The sequence below is a fragment of the Palaemon carinicauda genome, chromosome 40, assembly GCF_036898095.1.
Source record: "Palaemon carinicauda isolate YSFRI2023 chromosome 40, ASM3689809v2, whole genome shotgun sequence".
Taxonomy (NCBI): domain Eukaryota; kingdom Metazoa; phylum Arthropoda; class Malacostraca; order Decapoda; family Palaemonidae; genus Palaemon; species Palaemon carinicauda.
In genome coordinates, this window is record NC_090764.1 from 34,017,487 (window position 1) to 34,036,990 (window position 19,504).

The window sequence follows — 19,504 nt, forward strand, 5'->3', positions numbered from 1 at the left end:
GTCCTCCTGCATCACAATGCTTAACACTGCACTGTATTCTAAACATTTTATTTCAGCTGTGACCAGACTGTGTAATTATCTTTCTAATCTGGCAGTTGAATCTTTGAGACTTCGGAAGTTTAAACTTCCAACTAATATTTTAACGTCGAACAGAATGACAAGAGTAACTCTTGAATAATTTGTATATGACAGCTCTATTTTAACGTTGTTACTGATCTTTTATTCATTCAATACTTTTCATTTAGCTAATTTATTCCCTTTCCTGACTGGGCTATTTCCATTTTAGAGCTCTAGGGCTGGTAACATCTTGCTTTTCCATTTAGGGTTGTAGTTTATTTAATAACAATAATAATAGTAATAATCAGATTGAAGACTATGGCTGCCTCAGTTATGTTAATTTTATAAGACTTCTTTTGTTCTGATTTTCTTCTTTTTAGCTGCTCTGCAATTTGCCAGTAACTGAGCTTTTCTCTTTTTTAAAGAGGATATGTAAATTCCTTAGTAAATCAATTTACTGACGAATATCCTCTCTAACAATGAGAATAGAGCAGTAACTGGCAAATTGCAGTGCTGTTGAAAATATGAAAATTATAGTCTTCAATCAAACATGCATAAAAGAGGGTCTCCTACTGAAATAATATTAATAATAATAAAGGTGATGATGATGATTTTAATAATATTTCCATCTCTATCACAGATACACATTTTTTTTAGTAATATTTATAGATATTTTCATGAACTTTCATACCTAATAGGTTTCCAGTATCTATGGGAACGCCCAGAAAGGATTTTTACACTTTACAGACATTTTGGAAACTGATGCTCATCCTCTTTTTCATTGCGACGAATCCCAAATTCGAATATATTTTCTAAATAATTTAGGAAAGAGTAGGGAAATTCTTGGGTCCTTGAATTTGGATGAAGAAGTAACTATGTGAATAGAATAGTTACCCATTGGCTGCAGTTTTATAGAAATAATTATATCTTATATTTATTATACGTGGAAATGAGTTGGTAATTGATTGGCTGGGTGAAATGGTTGTGACTATGTCTTTGTTCTTTTAACTTGCCATCGATGGTTTTGGTATTAACATTAAATTTTTATATTCATATCACTTGAACAGCTTCGCCGACTTAAACAGCTTCACCAGAGATGTGCACTTTTTGTTAAGTTTCTTTTTTATTCCTTTTTTCCACATTATGTCCTGATAAACACTTTTTAAGTAATTAGATGAGTGATCACTGACATCTTGGGGAAGGTATAGTTTTGGTTTAGTCTAGCTTTTTTTTATTGGCCCCAGTAATGCATTAAGAGGACTACTGGTATTTAAAATTGCACACAATCCTATCTGAACCACAGAAGAAGCGTTGCTTTCATGTGAGAAATCTTCTTTATTAATTTTTCTCCAAAGAAATCCTCAAGGTTTCTTTCTTAACCTGATTGCCAAGTCCCAAGATGATGTATGTTAACCTATTTCTGAACACTTAAAGCACTGGGCCGGATAGAGGATTATTCTCTCTCTCTCTCTCTCTCTCTCTCTCTCTCTCTCTCTCTCTCTCTCTCTCTCTCTCTCTCTCTCTCTCTCTCTCTCTCTCTCTCAATTAAACTTGTTCGTCATGTCGATCGAGCAGGGAATTCATTATTACATCCGCTCTCAAATACTGGGAGGTTTAGTTATCTTTTATTTCTGAACGTTAAAAACTTCTGGAATACTTTATGTAAAGAGTTTATCTCGATGAATAAGACCCAAGAAAAGAACAGGGTTCATTTCAATGTAATTTGGCTTTGATTTTTTTTTCTACTTAATGTTAGAAAAGTAATTTTAGCCTTTTCATTACTCAAGGGTTTTTAAGTATTTTCGTTTTCTTCCCATATGTTCTGAAAAATTATCTGGAAAATCGGGAGCCTTTTTCGATGGTTGTCAGAATAGACACACGTGAGCATTTTTTAGAGCATCCTTTCATTACTATCCAATTCGATACAAATTTTCACCACTAATGGAGAGAGATTTCATTAATCGCAATTGGGTAACACACATATTTTCATATTTTAGACTGGTATCAACTCGAACCAACTTTCAAACCTTATATACTAGAACAGAAAAGTAAGGCCGTTCCAAAATGAACAGTCACTGCCTACCTTTTGAGTGTCCTGTTTATGTGGATATGAAGAGCTATTGTAGTTTCTTAACGTGTAGCAAGAAGATAATAGTTTTAATTTTTGTCCTTTAATTGATCTCCTAAGATGGTCTGTGATGTAAAATTTAGATGTTCTTTAACAGATCTCTTAAGGTAATTTGTGATCCAAAATTTAGATGTTTTTAATTGACCTTCAACTTTCCCTTGAGATAGTTTGTGATACAAATTTTAGTATTCTTTAACGGACCTTGTAACATAGTTTGTAATGCAAAATGTAGTTTTTTTTTTTCAATTGTCTATTTAAGATAATGTAGTCTGTAATGCGAAATTTAGATTTTTTTTTTCTTAACAGACCACCTAAGATACTGTAGCCTGGATGTTTTTTAACTGACCTCCTAAGTTACTGTAGTCTGTAATGCGTAATTCAAGATTTTTTTTTTCTAACTGACCTAAGATACCTTACTCTGTAATGTGAAATTTAGATGTTTTTTTAACTGACCTCCTAACATGTTGTAGTCTGTAATGCCACTTTAGATCATTTCTTTAACTGACCACCTAAAATACTGTGGTCTGTGATGCGATATGTCGACGTTCTTTAACTGACCTCCTAAGAAAGTTTGTGTTGTGATATTTGGAAGATAGTTTTTGATGTGAAATTTAGATGTTCATTAATTTACGTCCTAAGATAGTCTGTGATGCGATACCTACTCGAGATAACAATTCTGACTGGGTTGTAATTTTGTTGGCTTTGAAAATGTAATTAAAGTAATCAGACGCTCTTCATTGAGAATAAGTGCTTTCATAAATGTTGTTATTCACTTATTGAGTTCTTTGAACTTCAAGATTATTATTCAGTTTTACTGGTCACCGATCCATTCAGATATTTACTAATTTTAAGGACTGCTTTTCTGGTCATATACATCAGGGGTAACCCTACTCTCTACAGGACCTTCAGTCATTTTATCATGTTCGTTCCAAAGCATCCAACATTTCACATCTCATATTGCTCCTTTATTGTCAAATCCACACTAACTAAGCCCTTCAGAACAAGAAAGTCTTCAGTTTCCTCTTGAAAGCCTTAATATCTTTAGTCTATCGGATGTCTAGTGTATAGTCTCGGGGCCGTATATTAAAAGTCTCTAAAGCCTTTCTCGGGGTGGGACACGGTTTATCAGTCTTGCTCCTCTGTTCATTGTGTTTTGTAATTTCTTAAGTTGCACCTTTGGTAAATTGTAGTAGATGGAGTTACAGTAGTCAATCCTGGTAATAAATAAATTCATCACAAGTTTCTTTACAGAATGTTCATCCAGGTACTTCTATATGAAATTAATGTTTCAATGATGATAATAGCAGTTTTTACTTCATTGTTTATTTGAGCATTGAAAGACTAAGTTCATGTTAAGAGATACGCCTAAATCACGAACTTCATTAGATATCGGGGTTGAGTTGTTATTTATGTTTATTTGAATATCGCCCAAGTTTCTCAAGTTGTTTTTTCTTTCCAAGCACCATAAACTCGGTTTTATTTTAATTTAATTTTAGTTGTTTGATTTGCATCCATTCCCTAACACTAGCAAGAATTCGTTTAGAGTTTTAGTAGTGTTCTCTATATCATTTGTGAAGGAGTAAAATATTGTATCATCTGCAAATAGTTTGAACTTGACTCCATGCCTTTACAGTATTTTCGACGGACCGATAGTATAGACAAAATAAGATTGGGCCCTGTACACTCCCCTGAGGTACCCCTCTGTTTAAAGGTTCATATGATTAGGGTGATAATTTACACAGTAATTTCTCTCAACCAAGTAGTGTTTAAGGTATTCAAAAGCTTGATCTTCAATACCGATGGACCATAGATCATTTAGTAGCAGTTTATTCACAACTGTATCAAAAGCAGCACTGAATCAAGTAATATTAAAATACCACATTTGTTTTCATCCATCATTTCCAACATATTTACAACAGTACAGATAGCTGTCTCAGTAGAGTATAATTTTTTGTATGCAGACTGGTTGTCTGGCAAAGCTTCCATTTCCTCTAAGTGACAAATTGGTTGTTCAAGAATTACGTATTCTTGCAATTTTGAAATAAAGGATTGGTTAGAAATAGGACTATGCGAGCTTAATTCCTGATAATCTAGAGAACTTCAGAATCGGTGTGACTGTAACCATTTTCTCAAATTTCGAAAACTTGCACTCATTGGAGCTTGTAATTGGTATTTTCGTAATTATATCAGCTTGACTAGGAAAGTTTCCTTCTTCAGATATTGGCATAGGATCGATCGCACAGTTTGTTTTCTTTGCTCTCGTTATAATCCTGGTAATATCGTCTTGTGTTATATTATTGAATCTCGTTAATTTTGTCTGTGTATCTGGTGTAGCATTAATCTTATGTTGAATATTTGTAAATGACCTAGTTATATTTTCTATTGCTTTTTAATATTAGAAAATTATTAGCCAGTTCCTGGTCACTGAACCCCTCTGGCAGTGTTTTTTTTTTTTTTTCTCTCATTTAGTAGACGATATAACTCGGTTTGTTGCTGCTTCGCGGGTCTTTCTCTTATAGTATTAGTTCTTTTTTTTTCTTCGTGGGTGGTTATATAAGCACATTGTAGTTTTATATTTTACCCACGTACAGTACTTTGTTTTTAACAAGATTCCACATTCTATTTACGTCATTTTCCATCTTTTTCTCTTAAGACTCTCCATCAAACCAAGGAGATCTGGCTTTAACAATTGTAAGTCTTTTTCATCAGTGGACACGTTGTGTCATATTCTCTTTTACTCTCCCTATTATACATGGTTATAAGGCAGTCGACGCACATACTGCCCAACAAACGTTGGTTATCATGATCGTAGGGAATATTGATAGCATCATTTATTTTTTGTGTAACTTCTTCAATAAATACAAAAGGGAAGATGTTAGATTTATGTCTAAGTTTTTCTTCACCAGATGTTATTTTGTGATTCTTTCTCGATGAAAGTTTCATTCACTTTTTGTCATTAAAGCGGGGCGGACAACCTTGGTTGGCAGTCGGATAAGGACTCGTACACACTGCTTAGGATAAGAGAGCGTTGGCAAAAAGGTTGACAATGTTAACCAACCATCTTTATTCCATTGTAACAAATATGGATATAGGAGGGACGAGAGAGTATAATTTAGACATTGAAATCAATTTTTTTTATTGGATGTTTATAATTGCCAATTTACCATCGATTAGCTCCCTTTATCTTTGAGAAAAATTACTTTTTCATTAGAAGTAATTTTTAGGTTAGTTTTCTTTGTACATACTGTCTTGGCGAATTTGTATAATACCTTACTGCCTATCAATGATTATTTGCACGGTAAAGGATGCGGCCTATTGGAAGTGTTCCTGCCTGGCGCTCGCCAGGACTGGGGTTAGAGTTCCGCGCAAACTCTATAGGTTTCTTAAGGGTCTGCAACCTCACCATCCTTGTGAGCTAAGGGTTTTGGGGGGTACCCTATAGGTCTACCTGCAGTCATCAGCAGCATTACCTGGCCCTCCCTGGTCCTAGCTTGGGTGGAGAGGGGCTTAGTCACTGATCTTATGTGCAGTATGGCCAGGCATTGCTGCTAGCTAAGGCAACGTCACTGTCCCCTGCCTCTGCCATTCGTGAGCAGCCTTTAAACCTTTAATAGGAAACTACAGGTACTTTGTTCAACTACATCTAAGGATTAGAAGGAAATTAAACAATATTAGGCTTAATTCAGCAATATTTTATTAAATAACTTTTACAATATTTACACAATATGGCCTACTTGACTGACTTAATGAATCACCTTAGCATTTAAGCAAATTAAAATAAATGGAATATTTCTCCATTAAGAATTAAGATTATTAGAATAAAGTAAATAAGAGGATTGCGAAAAATCCTTGACATGGACATTCAACATACATTGTTTTTTATCCAAACAAACAGAAAACACACTAACACAAAAACACATTGTCTCCTTTTATAGGTTCCTCTATAATAAGTTATGATCAACTGTGATATGAAGACCGGCTAAATTTATACCATCATAGTCTTTCATTCGTCGATCAATGTATTTCCTTAAAAGAAAGGGACTGGAATAACCTATAAATTGACACATGCCATACACTAAAGTGCTCTTAATGAGACATCAATTGAATACAATTACCATTAATCTTTACTACTAATCAAGCTGAGCCCATGTTGAACCTGAGAGCGTGGCTCAACTTCTATTTTGAGTATGATATTGAGCTTTATTACAAAAAAAAGGAGTTTGAAGACAAAACAAACCTTTTGACAGAGAAGCCAAACTCTCCGTCAAAAAGCAACACTCGTGATAATGAGAATTAAACGCCCTCACAATACAAGCAGGATTTTTCTGTGACTTTTTAAAAAGGATTTTACAGTCTTAGTATAATACTTGAATATGAATGACACTATGAAGAAATGAGAATGAGATTAGTGAACCGTAAATACATCTGAAAGACGAAGTCTTAAAATGAGGTTAGAGAGAGAGAATTGTAACAGTTGAAAGTAATGAATGTTGAATATGAGGTTTTTTTTGAGATCTGAGACGATATATTGTGGTCATAGAGAAATACGTTTTGGGAATAACCCACACATTGTTAGTTGTAAAGGTTTTCTAAAAGGTAAAGTTTTGAAAGAATGCTCACTGCTCTTCTCTCCAATACACTATGATGCTCAAGTATAAATGAAAAGAAAGAAACTTATGGAATGCAATATGGCAACATTCTAGTCACAAGCCAATGTTCGTTGGCTTGATGAAACCGTCTAGCAACCAAAAGGGGCTCTCGAGAACCAAGACCAAATGTCTACCATTAACAAACAACCATTTAAAAGTATCAGAAGCTCTCAAAGCTCAAGTTGCTACTAAAGAAGTCTAGCCAAGCCAACAGATAGTTTCTTTTTATATATAATATAAATATGATTAGGGCACCTAATCGCACAAGCAAAGTCATTTACCAGTCTTTGGGTATTACGTATTTGGCACTGGGTATTATTTTCCATAACTTCAGATAAACAAATATTTGGTTTTTAAATTTTTTCATGTGTTTTTTAGATCAAGACTATATTTCAGAGTAGTCCAATTAATACATGGCCACGTAATGTATATTTTGGAACAATCCAATAAATACATACACATGTAATGTATATTTAGAAGTCCAATAAATACATGCACATGCAATGTATCAATGCACTTGCAATGTATCATTTGTCTTTTGCTTAATAATAAAACTCATAAATTCTGAAAAATGGACAATATACTGTTACCCAGCAACAACAAAGCATCCTAACCCTCTTATCCAACTGGCTAATGAAACCTTGGCACTGACCAGGATAAAAAAAAAAAAAAAACCGCCACCAGATATTAATAATGCATATTTTGGAATAAATTACCATTCGGAAACGGAAATTGATAGAGCAGAGAGGAAAATGAGAGTGCTAGAGAAAACTTATAAGTATTACCCAAAAAGCTAAATTAGTATATTTCAAAGAGCCCTCAGGTGATTAAAAGACGCTAAAAATGCAATACTGATCGTGATAGGAGGAGAACGAACTTGTTCATGAGAATGCAAACTGGGTTACACACAAGCAATTCAAATATATATAAATATGTACAAACACAAACACACGTATGTTTTGGTTATCCAATCAGCGATTCAAATCGATAAAAAGTTTTAACACGTATCTATCTTATATCTTTGAATTCATCTACTTTCCTTGACGCCCGTTTCGCACTACTGAAACGGACAAAGGATCTGTCAAATCTATTACTTTTTCTTCTATAATATCACAAGCATAATTCATAATCACGTGGATTAATTCCAAGGTCTTGCTAATATACAAACAAAGCACATATCGATATAAGACAGTGGTTTATTTGAAAACAAAAAATACAGCATAAACCCTGTTCTCGTACGCTTTATCCAATGGCCGTAGGGAGGACAAAATGCTAAATTTATCCAATTGCAATTCAGCTGCAAGCCAATTTCACAATTATCAAAATAAGATTACCGATGTCGTAACACAAGGAAATGGGTGCCAATTAGTAAAAGTATACAGACTTGATTTTAGAACTAGGGCTCGGGAGATGTTAGCAGCTAGAACTGATATTCCCGAACCGTTCCCAAGTTTTTAATCGACCGGTCAATAACGCTCCTAGGATTGATTAGAAATTTGTTAATACGGTTCGATCGTATGTATAGAGGGTTTCCTTGCTAAGAGCTACAAGTGTCGTTTCGACAATAAATAATGTAAAAGTTACGCATGAAAGCGTGGATATTTAAAGGCATACTACTTATCATTTTAAACAGGAATAAGTTGCTTTTCAAAACTAAACATATGCAATAGGATTCAACATTCGTAATTTTAATTTTCGCTTCAATGTTTATCCTAACTATGTGGTAGTTAAATTTCTGGCGATTTAAATATAACTTCAATCGGTTTAAAAAATATTTATGGAAGATTATATCGAGCAGCTTACCTCGACTAACTAGCGAAACTAGCAATGCGAGAGAGGCATAAGTATGAAGGATTTGAACTGATTAATTTCGAGAAATTCACGCAGGAGGAGGCATACGCCTATTCATTCTGTAACAGTCATGGGGACCAGCCCCAGATTCTTGCGTGACTGTAAACATCTGTGAATCTCTAATGGACGCGACACGCTTCCCTTCCATTTAGAAGAAATTCGTATATCATTCCTACAATCTACGCCTACGAGAACAACAGGTAATCGCTAATGGTGATTGGTTCTAGCTAATAATGGCGTTCTGCCCTGGCATTTAGATACTGATGGAAGAAAAGGCGAAAAGTCCATTAGGAAGAGGCGTATTTTTTTCTATCCAACTACCTCTTTCACAAACAGTGTTTGGTCGTTGTAATAGTTGGTTTCCTTTCGGTATATATTTTCTATACTATGGAAAGCTTTAACCTGAAATTTGAGAATGGGATCTGCGATACGGGAATAAAAATAGATGGGACTATAGGTTGGCACCAGTACTGAGTGAGCTAAATTGTTATTTATTCGGTAATGAAGCATCTCTACATATTTTACTTCTAGTTATAACTGCACCATTAATATTTTAATAATTAAAGCCTCCTAATCCATGTTTTATCTGGTATTCATTGTGAAATTACTTTAATTTTTAAAAGTTTTCATTTAAATTACAGCATATTCCCACGATTTGATAGTTGTATTTCAAATAGTATTAAATATGTGTATAAGACCTTTTTTACAGAAAGTTTCTTTCAACTTTTCATACAAATTCCTTCTGTTATCTCTGCAATAATCCTACAAATCTTCAAAATTGTGACCGAGAAACAATACCAGGATTTAGAAAACCTATTCCTCTCGCTGATCGTCCATATTAGACTTATTTTCAGATAAATAATTTCTCTTTTGCTCAAAAAAGAGAATAGAGAGTTAGTATATTTCTCTCATTACTTTTCAATAATTAAAAATATCAAATTTGATGGCCATTCTACTTTCATGATAATTTCGCTTAAAATTACTATTTTAACAGGGATTACCAAAAGGTGCTTACAACAAACACTAGTATTTATTACATATTACTAATGATTACATTATGTAAAATCTTATTTTTTTATTGATTTTTATAATTGAATCCGTATAATAGCAAGTATTCGTGCTTAGCACCTTGCAGTGTTTAAATTTCTTTCGCAGGTGTTTGTCCTCCATAAGTTTTATTAATCGTAGAACTGGATGTCGCTGTAGCGAAAGCCGAGTTGGGATTTCTGCTTTCATCATGATCATCTTCAAAAGACAGATTCTATGGCCACTTGGAATTGCAGGTCCGTACTCCATCATCAGGGTTATTCTGAAAGAAAAGAGAAGCTGGTTAGTTCAAAGTTTGAAGATCAGGGAGCTAGAATACTAGAACAAGATTTGATGATAATATAAGCTTAGTTTAAGGTAATGTTAAATGACCTATATATACATTCTGACCAAGTTCCTAATCTATAAAACCTTCAATTTATCAGCATTATAAATTTATAAAGCACACCGCCACTTTGAAGCAAATATACCCTAATTCGTGTCTTCATTGCTATCAGAGCACTGTAACTCATTACAACTGAAACCTTTCCTTTTTTTTTTTTTCTTCGACAGATAATTCTTCCCTAAATAAAATATGTCTAATGGGACAGGGATGAATCGGATTCATTCAAAGGAGAGAGTAACTTGGATGTGTGGGTAAAGTGGTACTTGGAGCCTCCTACAAAAGCGCACACTTATCACATAGTGAGGGACTGTTAAAATAAACTGGAAGATGATCTTACGAGACTTAAAAGTGGTTATGCGATTCCTCTCGGCCAGTTACCTGTATTCTTTGAAGAAAAGATTATATCTACCATTAACAACGGAATTTTGGATATCACCAAAAAATAAGTAAGTGCATTTTAAAGCCCAGTAATGTTTCAATACCACATTTATAACATTACTCGCCCTACTCTGCGAAGGAAATATGCCATTATATGTGAAACTCTGCAAAACGATTGTACTATGGTAATCCATGCAGAGAGTTAGTACACTGTAGCCAGTGTGATTTACAACAGTTCACTTCCAGCACAGTGATAAATATCTCGCATGTGTCTTGTTTCCTGATGATTCAGCCTGTAGTCTAAAACTAATTCTCTCTCTCTCTCTCTCTCTCTCTCTCTCTCTCTCTCTCTCTCTCTCTCTCTCTCTCTCTCTCTCTCTCTCTCTCTCTCTCTCTCACACACTTAGTGTGCGTTTACTAATGATCCGGGCTGTAATATTAATCTCTGCGTGTGTATTTCTCCTAATGACCCGGTGTTTATTGATATAATCTCTCTCTCTCTCTCTCTCTCTCTCTCTCTCTCTCTCTCTCTCTCTCTCTCTCTCTCTCTCTCTCTCTCTCATATTGCCGGTAAACTAAAACAGACCATCAGCCATTAACCGTCTGTACAGGCGAGCATAAAAAGGCAGAAATACGCCACAGGATAATCAATATTATCGGGTTAAACTAACCGTCACTCGAGTACCAACTTTCACGATATTACTAACTGCCTCTAGCTGCCAAATGACGTCCCTCTCATGCGTGCGTTCTTCGTCATTTCCTTAGCTTGCTAAAATTCTTTTCGCCTTCGTTGATATCGTTTAGAGAGGATATGAGTTATGGAATTTCACTATATGGACTTTCTCTTCATTTAAGTATAAATATTTTAGCCTTAATTAAAGAGTTCAACTTTATAAATGAAAGTGTGTAACGTATACATATTAATTAATGTTATGTGTTCATTTTATTTCAAATATCAGAGACTCTTTGCTTTTCATAAATTATACTGGAAAACGTTTCCTTACTGATATTTTTAGGATTATTAAAGTAGCTATGAATGTTTTTTTTTTTTTTTAAATATTTTATTTTAAATTTTCACTACTACTCATATTTACTTCCTAGTTTCCTTTCCTCACTGGGCTATTTTTCCCTGTTGGTGCCCTTGGGCTTATACCATCTCATCTTGCTTTTTCAACTAGGGTTGTAGCTTGGCTAGTAATAATAATAATAATAATATTACAATGCTTAATGTGAACCCTTTAATATCTTTATTTTTTCCTAAGTAGCAATCCATATAGCTTAACTGAAATCCCTAAAAGATATTAATTCCAGTGTTTGTCAACCTAATCAAACAAAGTCCCATAGAATACAATTAAATTTTAATTTTATGGTTTATAAGGGTAGCTACTATTACTTGGATAAAATAATTAAATATTTTATCAATCTTTTAAAAAGCCGATTTGACATTACTTCTTTCCTTTGAAATCCAAATGGATAATATTACCATGCCTACTGCCTAAAAATATTATCCGTGAATAATAAAAATACTGGAGTCAATGGTATATCAACCTTTTTAAACCCCAGTTAACTTTACTTCGTTCCATAGAAATCTAAATGGATAATATTACCATGTCTACTGCCTTATAATATTACCCGTGAATAATAAATGATGTTTAAAAGAGTTTATGTACAATTGACTCCAGTATTTTAACTTTATTTCGTTCCTTAGAAATCCAAATGTATAATATTACCTTGCCTACAGCATTATAATATTACCTGTGAAAAATAAAAATACTGGAACAATGGTACATAAACTCTTTTAAACCTTATTTAACTTTATTTCGTTCCTTAGAGATCCAAATGGATAATATTACCTTGCCTACAACCTTATAATATTACCCGAGAATAATGAAAATACTGGATATTTTTACAGTTGTGGAAGTCAAGAGCCTGGATGAGGTTAGGAAGTGGAGTGCAGGGGACGTTTGAACGGCAGGTGGAAGTCGGCAGACAGGAATCGCCACTTCCTTTCCCTTGCAACATTTGGGAATTTAAATTCGCCACTCTCGGAAGCCGCAGTGTATCTGTTGATTCTTATTCACACGCTGGGTATGTATGTATACAAATATTAACATTTATGGTATTTACTTAAATATATTGAGATTAAATAACTTGTTTAGGGTGTCTATCAACAGGATTTTTTTTTTAAATTGACATTTCAAACGTAAACTTTGTATTTTTATTTCTAGTATTTATGATTCACGAGTCCTAATAATCTAAGTCTCCCAATGATCCAATTTCATATATGACAAAACCTATTCTCCTAACTTTTTCTATTTTGAAGACTATAGTAAATAAGTAAAATTCCCTGCTATATGGAACGTTTTTCATCCCCTTGAATACGACAAACACAACCGTCAGAGGGAATAAATCTGAAATCGATAAAAGCAATCGTTCAGTAGAGCCGTAACACGGGGCGTTTCCCATACCAATTGCTACTGCACTTATAGAAGCACACCTGGTATATATCCCTATTGATCGAGATAAAGGGTAGAAAGGGGGGGGGGGGGTAGGTTAGGGAAGGCCATCATTCAAACCTTACTACCATCCTATTCGAAGTTAATCGTACGGAAGACTGGTTGACGGCATTGGTCATTTTGCATTTTGGTCTCAACCGATTTACAGTTGTCAATATCATCACTCTTTAAATTGCTTTACTTGGTTCTATTCCCGTAAATTTGTCAATATTACCAATCTTTAAATATAAGTTCTATTTCATTATAGTTATCAATATAAATCTTTTAAATGTTTTTATTAAATACTAATCCCGTAAAGTTGTGAATGTTACCAATCTTTAAATATAAGTTTATTCCAGTTTAGTTTTCAATATCAATTTTTAAGTATTGTTTTATTAAGTTTCATTCCTTTCAAGTTATCTTTAAATAAAGTTATATTCCAGTATAGTTATCAATATCAATCTTTAAGTATTGCTTTGGTAACATACTATCAATTTTATTCCTGTCAAGTTCTATTCCATCATAATCATCAATATCAATCTTTAAGTGTTTTTATTACATTTTATTCCTGTCAAGTTGTCAATATTACCAATCTTTAAATATAAGTTCTATTAGTTCTATTCTAGGACAGTTACCAATATTATCAATCTTTATAGTGTTTTTTTTCTTTTTTCTGAGAGAGAGAGAGAGAGAGAGAGAGAGAGAGAGAGAGAGAGAGAGAGAGAGAGAGAGAGAGATATATTTGACTAGAATTAAACCCTAGCACGATTCCTTCGAAGGGGAACTGTATGCTTGTGACACGCATCAAAAAGCAGACAGGTCACATCAGTGTGATGAAGGTAGGTTCCCCTTTCCCGCTTTTTACATAATGGTTTTCAGGGTTAGTGAAGCAGGTCATACAAGGGAGGAAGTGTACAAACTGCTAAAATCATGAGGTATACCAGAAAAAAGAGAGAGAGAGAGAGAGAGAGAGAGAGAGAGAGAGAGAGAGAGAGAGAGAGAGATGCTATAGGTTGTGGTTATGTATACAATAAGATGTAATTTCCACCATACAACATTAAGAATTGCTAATATTCTTTTTAATCTTGGGGAAAACAAATTGAAAATTACTAAATATTTCGTAGTCACAATTAAAAAAAAAACTAAGTTTAAATTCAGTAAATAAATAGTCGATTCCATTTTTTATAACTACATCCAACTAACTTATCTGCTGTATGTATATATGTATGTATGTATGTATGTATGTATGTATGTATGTAATAACACATTATATTTCGAGACAAACTTAGCTAAACAAAACTAGCAATACCAGAGTCAAACAAAAGTTCAACCAAAAAACAACAAAGACACAAGGGCTCAATCACCGAGACCCCATGACAGGAAGTAACTTAAAAGAAAGAAAGGACCTCGAAGAATCCTGAAGTACAGGATCCTTTCCTATAACAACCTGCACAAAGGAATCGAGTCAGGTTGAAGGACTGGTCCATTTGTATGCTCGGGGCACACACAACACGGGGTCGCAACTTGGAACATTGGCTGGATGTTGACACTGAAGTGGTTTCGGTGAAGTCTCCGTATAAAGCGTTCACACTGATCAAATATAAGATCACGTTGCTAATTAAATACAAACAGATGAACAAATGAAAAATAAATCGATAAACTATGAAACTCAACTCAGATGATAAAATCAGAGAGAGAGAGAGAGAGAGAGAGAGAGAGAGAGAGATTGTAATATACATTCACAGATATGACTGCTCTTTTATTTTTCATTTATTTGCAGATAAAAATAGAAGATCAAAAGCCTCCTCGTCTAAGTATTTTGTATGGCTGGTTTCAGAGTATTTCATTTAGGAGGATAAAAACAAAACGCGAATGTTTTCTTTTTTAATAACCATTAACACAGACTTCCTAAATTTTCGTTTCTCTTGCATACAATCTTTAATGTCTTCGTGTGAACATAGCAATAAGCACAGCAACTAGTTTCAGAACCGGTTCAAGTGAGTGTTACCCTACAATAAGCTACGGCTGGTGTTATCTAATTTGGGACCTGATGGGCGCACGCGCACACACATACACATACACGCTAACTCCTAAGTAAGTATGCCCCATTCATTTAATTTCATATTTTCTTAACTTGTTTGGTACTATCGTATAATAAATTTTTAAATTAATTGAGTTAAAATAACGTGGGATAAAATATAAATTGATGAGAATGACTTCTAAACAAAAATATAAAGTAAATTAATAATACTGCATGTTTGATCAGAAATAACTTCAAAAATTAAAAATCTCTTAAACAATAGGGTTTCCATCAAAGGTCAAGGTGATCTGAGACCTACGACAGAACAATAGAGAATAGGACTACCCCATCTGTTTACCCGGCATAAATCGAGAAAATATGTTTTACTTCTGAGATGAAAAACTGTATATCACTATATTCTTATATATGAAAAATTAACATTTGTCGGTACTTTAGTTCTACTAGGAGCTAAATATCCTGAGTTACAATTATAAATGCTTCTCCACATACATTACTAAAGACTACAATAGTAGGGTTGAAAAGAAAGTTTCCCTGTGAGCTTTATCATCTTGTATTTTCTCTGACGATTGGCAACTGGTGAGAACATCCGTAAGTCCGTTTATTATGCAGTAGGAACTGCAGTAGGACAATGCCCGACAAAAATCTACGAGAGAGAGAGAGAGAGAGAGAGAGAGAGAGAGAGAGAGAGAGAGAGAGAGAGAGAGAGAGAGAGAGAGAGAGAGTCTTTTATAAGAAAAAAAAGTCTGGGGTCGTTGTCTTGTTTCGCGTGATCTCATGCCCCTCCCCTTACTTCTCTCCTTCCTTTTTTTTTACCTTCTTCTTTCTCATCCCCTACCACTTCGTCTCCTATTTCCCAGATTGGTGGTCCAGCCAGCACACCCTAACCTCACTCCTCTCCACATTTCCAGCAGGGAAAAAATAAGCAACTCGAGGACAATAAATTGGTGAAAGTGAACTTGTGACTGACACCTCGCTCATCGCTGGTCGTTCCGTTGTCCTGTTCCCTCACTCCTCAAAGTCCCTCAACCTTCACCCTCCCTCCCTCCTTTGGAAGCCATTTCTCAAGGACTAATCTCGCACACAACTACACCCTCATAAGTTCCACCCTGGAGCGATGAGCGAACCACAACAGCTCCTCCTACTTGGTTTCATTTTGGGACCGATCGAGAGAATAACAAAGTTTTTAGATCGAAAGAATCATAAAGTTCTTTAAAAAATTACTGAGTTCTTAAGATCGAAAGAATGACAAAATCCTTTAGATGGAAAGAATGACGAAGTTCTTTAGATCGAAAGAATGTTTCTTTAGGTATAAGTAAATAACAAAGTTCTTTAAATCGAAAGAATAACAAAGTTCTTTACATAGAAATAATAGTTATTTAGATAGAAATAATAACAAAGTTATATAGATAGAAAAAATAACAAAGTTCTTCAGAATTTGTCTTTACATTTATATCACGATCAACCTTAAAAATTTTACTTCTTTCAGATAAGTGCAGGAATCTTTGTTGTGGCCAGACTTTCTATGTGTGACAGAGCATACAAGGCTTTTGTTCTGTGACCGGAGTAATGATAATACATTAGCCCCATCAAAGACAGAACAATCGGAGGACCAGCTATCAATCTAATAAAAGCAAAGATAAATTTGTTAGTCAACACCAATGAGAATAGTATGCTGAGAACTGTTGGAATAGTAACTAGCAGTTATGAAGGCAACTGCAACAGTTAGACTAAGCCAAAATCAAACTAGCACAGCAGACGGTACAAGACCATGACATCATCTTGAAAGCATTAAGAAAACCTGTATGATTGCAACTTGACATGGAAAGTTAACCAGCAACAGCAGACACAAATGACATCATCAGCGGCGCCAAAAGAATGCATGACCACTAGAGATACACTACTGGCACAAAAAGAATCCACAGCCACGAGAGAAGCATCAGGGCCGCCAAAAGAATGCACGGCCACGATAGAAGTATCAGAGGAGCCAAAAAAATGCACAGGAATGGAAGAAGCATCAGCAGCACCAAAAGAATGCACAGAAGAAGCATCAGCGGCACCAAAAGAATACACTGTGCCGATAGAAGTATGAGAGGCACCAAAAGAAGCATCAGCGGCAACAAAATAATGCACAGCCACAATAGAAGCATGAGCGACACTAAAAGAATGCACAGGCACGGAAAAAGCATCAGCGGCACCAAAAGAATGCACAGGCACGGAAGAGGCATCAGCGGCACCAAAAGAATGCACAGGCACGGAAGAGGCATCAGCGGCACCAAAAGAATGCACAGGCCCGGAAGAGGCATCAGCGGCACCAAAAGAATGCACAGGCCCGGAAGAGGCATTAGCGGCACCAAAAGAATGCACAGGCCCGGAAGAGGCATTAGCGGCACCAAAAGAAAGCACAGGCCCGGAAGAGGCATTAGCGGCACAAAAAGAATGCACAGGCCCGGAAGAGGCATCAGCGGCACCAAAAGAATGCACAGGCCCGGAAGAGGCATCAGCGGCACCAAAAGAATGCACAGGCACGGAAGAGGCATCAGCGGCACCAAAAGAATGCACTGGCATGGAAGAAGCATCAGCGGCACCAAAAGAATGCACAGGCACGGAAGAAGCATCAGCGGCACCAAAAGAATGCACAGGCACGGAAGAAACATCAGCAGCACCAAAAGAATGCACAGGCATGAAAGAAGCAGCAGTGGCACCAAAAGAATGCACGACCACAAGAGAAGCATCAGAGATACCATAAGAATGCACGACAGCCATGAGATAAGTATCAGCGACACAAAAAGAATGCACAGCCACAAGAGAAGCACCAGAGCCGCCAAAAGAATGCACAGGCCCGGAAGAAGCATCAGCGGCACCAAAAGAATGCACAGGCACGGAAGAGGCATCAGCGGCACCAAAAGAATGCACTGGCATGGAAGAAGCATCAGCGGCACCAAAAGAATGCACAGGCACGGAAGAAGCATCAGCGGCACCAAAAGAATGCACAGGCACGGAAGAAACATCAGCAGCACCAAAAGAATGCACAGGCATGAAAGAAGCAGCAGTGGCACCAAAAGAATGCACGACCACAAGAGAAGCATCAGAGATACCATAAGAATGCACGACAGCCATGAGATAAGTATCAGCGACACAAAAAGAATGCACAGCCACAAGAGAAGCACCAGAGCCGCCGAAAGAATGCAAGGCCATGAGAGAAGCATCATCGGCACCAAAAATATGCATAGCCAAGAGAGAAGTATAAGCGGCACCAAAAGAATGTACGGCCACGATATCAGAAACAGCAGCCCCACGAGAATGTACGACCACGGCATTGGTATCAGCGGCATCAAGATAATGTACGGCCATGACAACACCATCAGCATAGCCAAAAACGATCCACAGCAATAACAACACCATCATCAGGCCCCCCCAAAAAATCCACAGCAATAACACCATCATCAGGGCCAAAAGAGAATACATGGCCACAACAGCAGTCGGTATCAGCAGAAACAAAAGATGCTGCTGCCACAAGACCAGCTACATCTCGACAGCAGCATTCCAGAATGGATAGCATGCCACGCCACAAAACTGCATCCCTAAACGAACGGGCGGCCAAATAAAAGATGCCTGACCACGAGAGCAACATCCGAAAATAGAGGATGGATGGCCACGAGTAGAAGCCCCCCCCCCAAAAAAAAAGGATGGAAGGCCACAAATTCAGCATAAAAAAAATTATGGTGGGCCACAAGATCAGCATCCCAAATGCAGGTTAGCCAGCCAAAAGAGCAGCATCTTAAAATGGATGACCGACGGCGAACACTAAAGCAGCATCCCATGAAAAACTACGGCTGGCCATGACATCAGCATTCAGAAAAATTATATCCGGCCATGAGAGCAGCATCCGGAACGAGGATAACCGGCCACGTGAGCAGCATCCATAAAAAAGAATGGCCGGCCACGAGAGCAGCATCCCAAACAATGGATGGCCGGCCACGAGAGCAACGTCCTAAAATAAGGATGGCCGGCCACGAGAGCAGCATCCCCGAGGGTGGCCGGCCACGAGAGCAGCATCCCCAACGAAGATGGCCGGCCAAGAGAGCAGCATCCCCAACGAGGATGGCCGGCCACGAGAGCAGCATCCCCAACAAGGATGGCCGGCCACGAGAGCAGTATCCCAACTAAAAGATGGCCAGCCACGAGAGCAGTATCCCAACTAAAAGATGGCCGGCCACGAGAGCAGTATCCCAACTAAAAGATGGCCGGCCACGAGAGCAGTATCCCAACTAAAAGATGGCCGGCCACGAGAGCAGCATCCCAAACGAGGTTGTAAGCCACAAGAGTAACATCCCAAATGACGATGGCCAGCCACAAGTGCAGCATCCTGACAGCGTATAGCCAGCCGAGACCGCAGCATCCCATAAAAAAGATAGTCGGCCACAGGAGCAGTATCCCATAAAAAAGATGGCCGGTTAGAAAAGCAACATCCTG

The 19,504-nt window shown here is 36.6% G+C and overlaps 1 protein-coding gene and 1 long non-coding RNA gene across 3 annotated transcripts in view; one reads left to right on the plus strand and one right to left on the minus strand.

Annotated features, from left to right (window-relative positions):
* LOC137631622 (uncharacterized) overlaps positions 1–16,578 on the plus strand; it is a 70,373-nt gene extending 53,795 nt beyond the window's left edge. The window contains exons 2-6 of one of the 2 annotated variants that reach the window (XR_011041932.1): positions 9,841–9,968; positions 10,285–10,563; positions 12,408–12,587; positions 14,971–15,084; positions 16,518–16,578. This is a non-coding gene — a long non-coding RNA (uncharacterized lncRNA). The remainder of the gene's footprint in view (positions 1–9,840; positions 9,969–10,284; positions 10,564–12,407; positions 12,588–14,970; positions 15,085–16,517) is intronic. The other variant, XR_011041933.1, reaches the window with a different exon arrangement.
* Positions 16,579–16,819: 241 nt separating this feature from the next.
* LOC137631877 (uncharacterized) lies at positions 16,820–18,433 on the minus strand. The gene has a single exon (XM_068363884.1). It carries the CDS (start codon positions 18,431–18,433, stop codon positions 16,820–16,822), a length of 1,614 nt encoding a protein of 537 aa, XP_068219985.1.
* Between the last annotated feature and the right edge of the window lie 1,071 nt (positions 18,434–19,504).

What these genes read in the sequence shown, in the direction of transcription:
- LOC137631877 (XM_068363884.1), bottom strand. Translation starts at nt 18,433, where the DNA reads ATGGTGTTGTTATTGCTGTGGATCGTTTTTGGCTATGCTGATGGTGTT.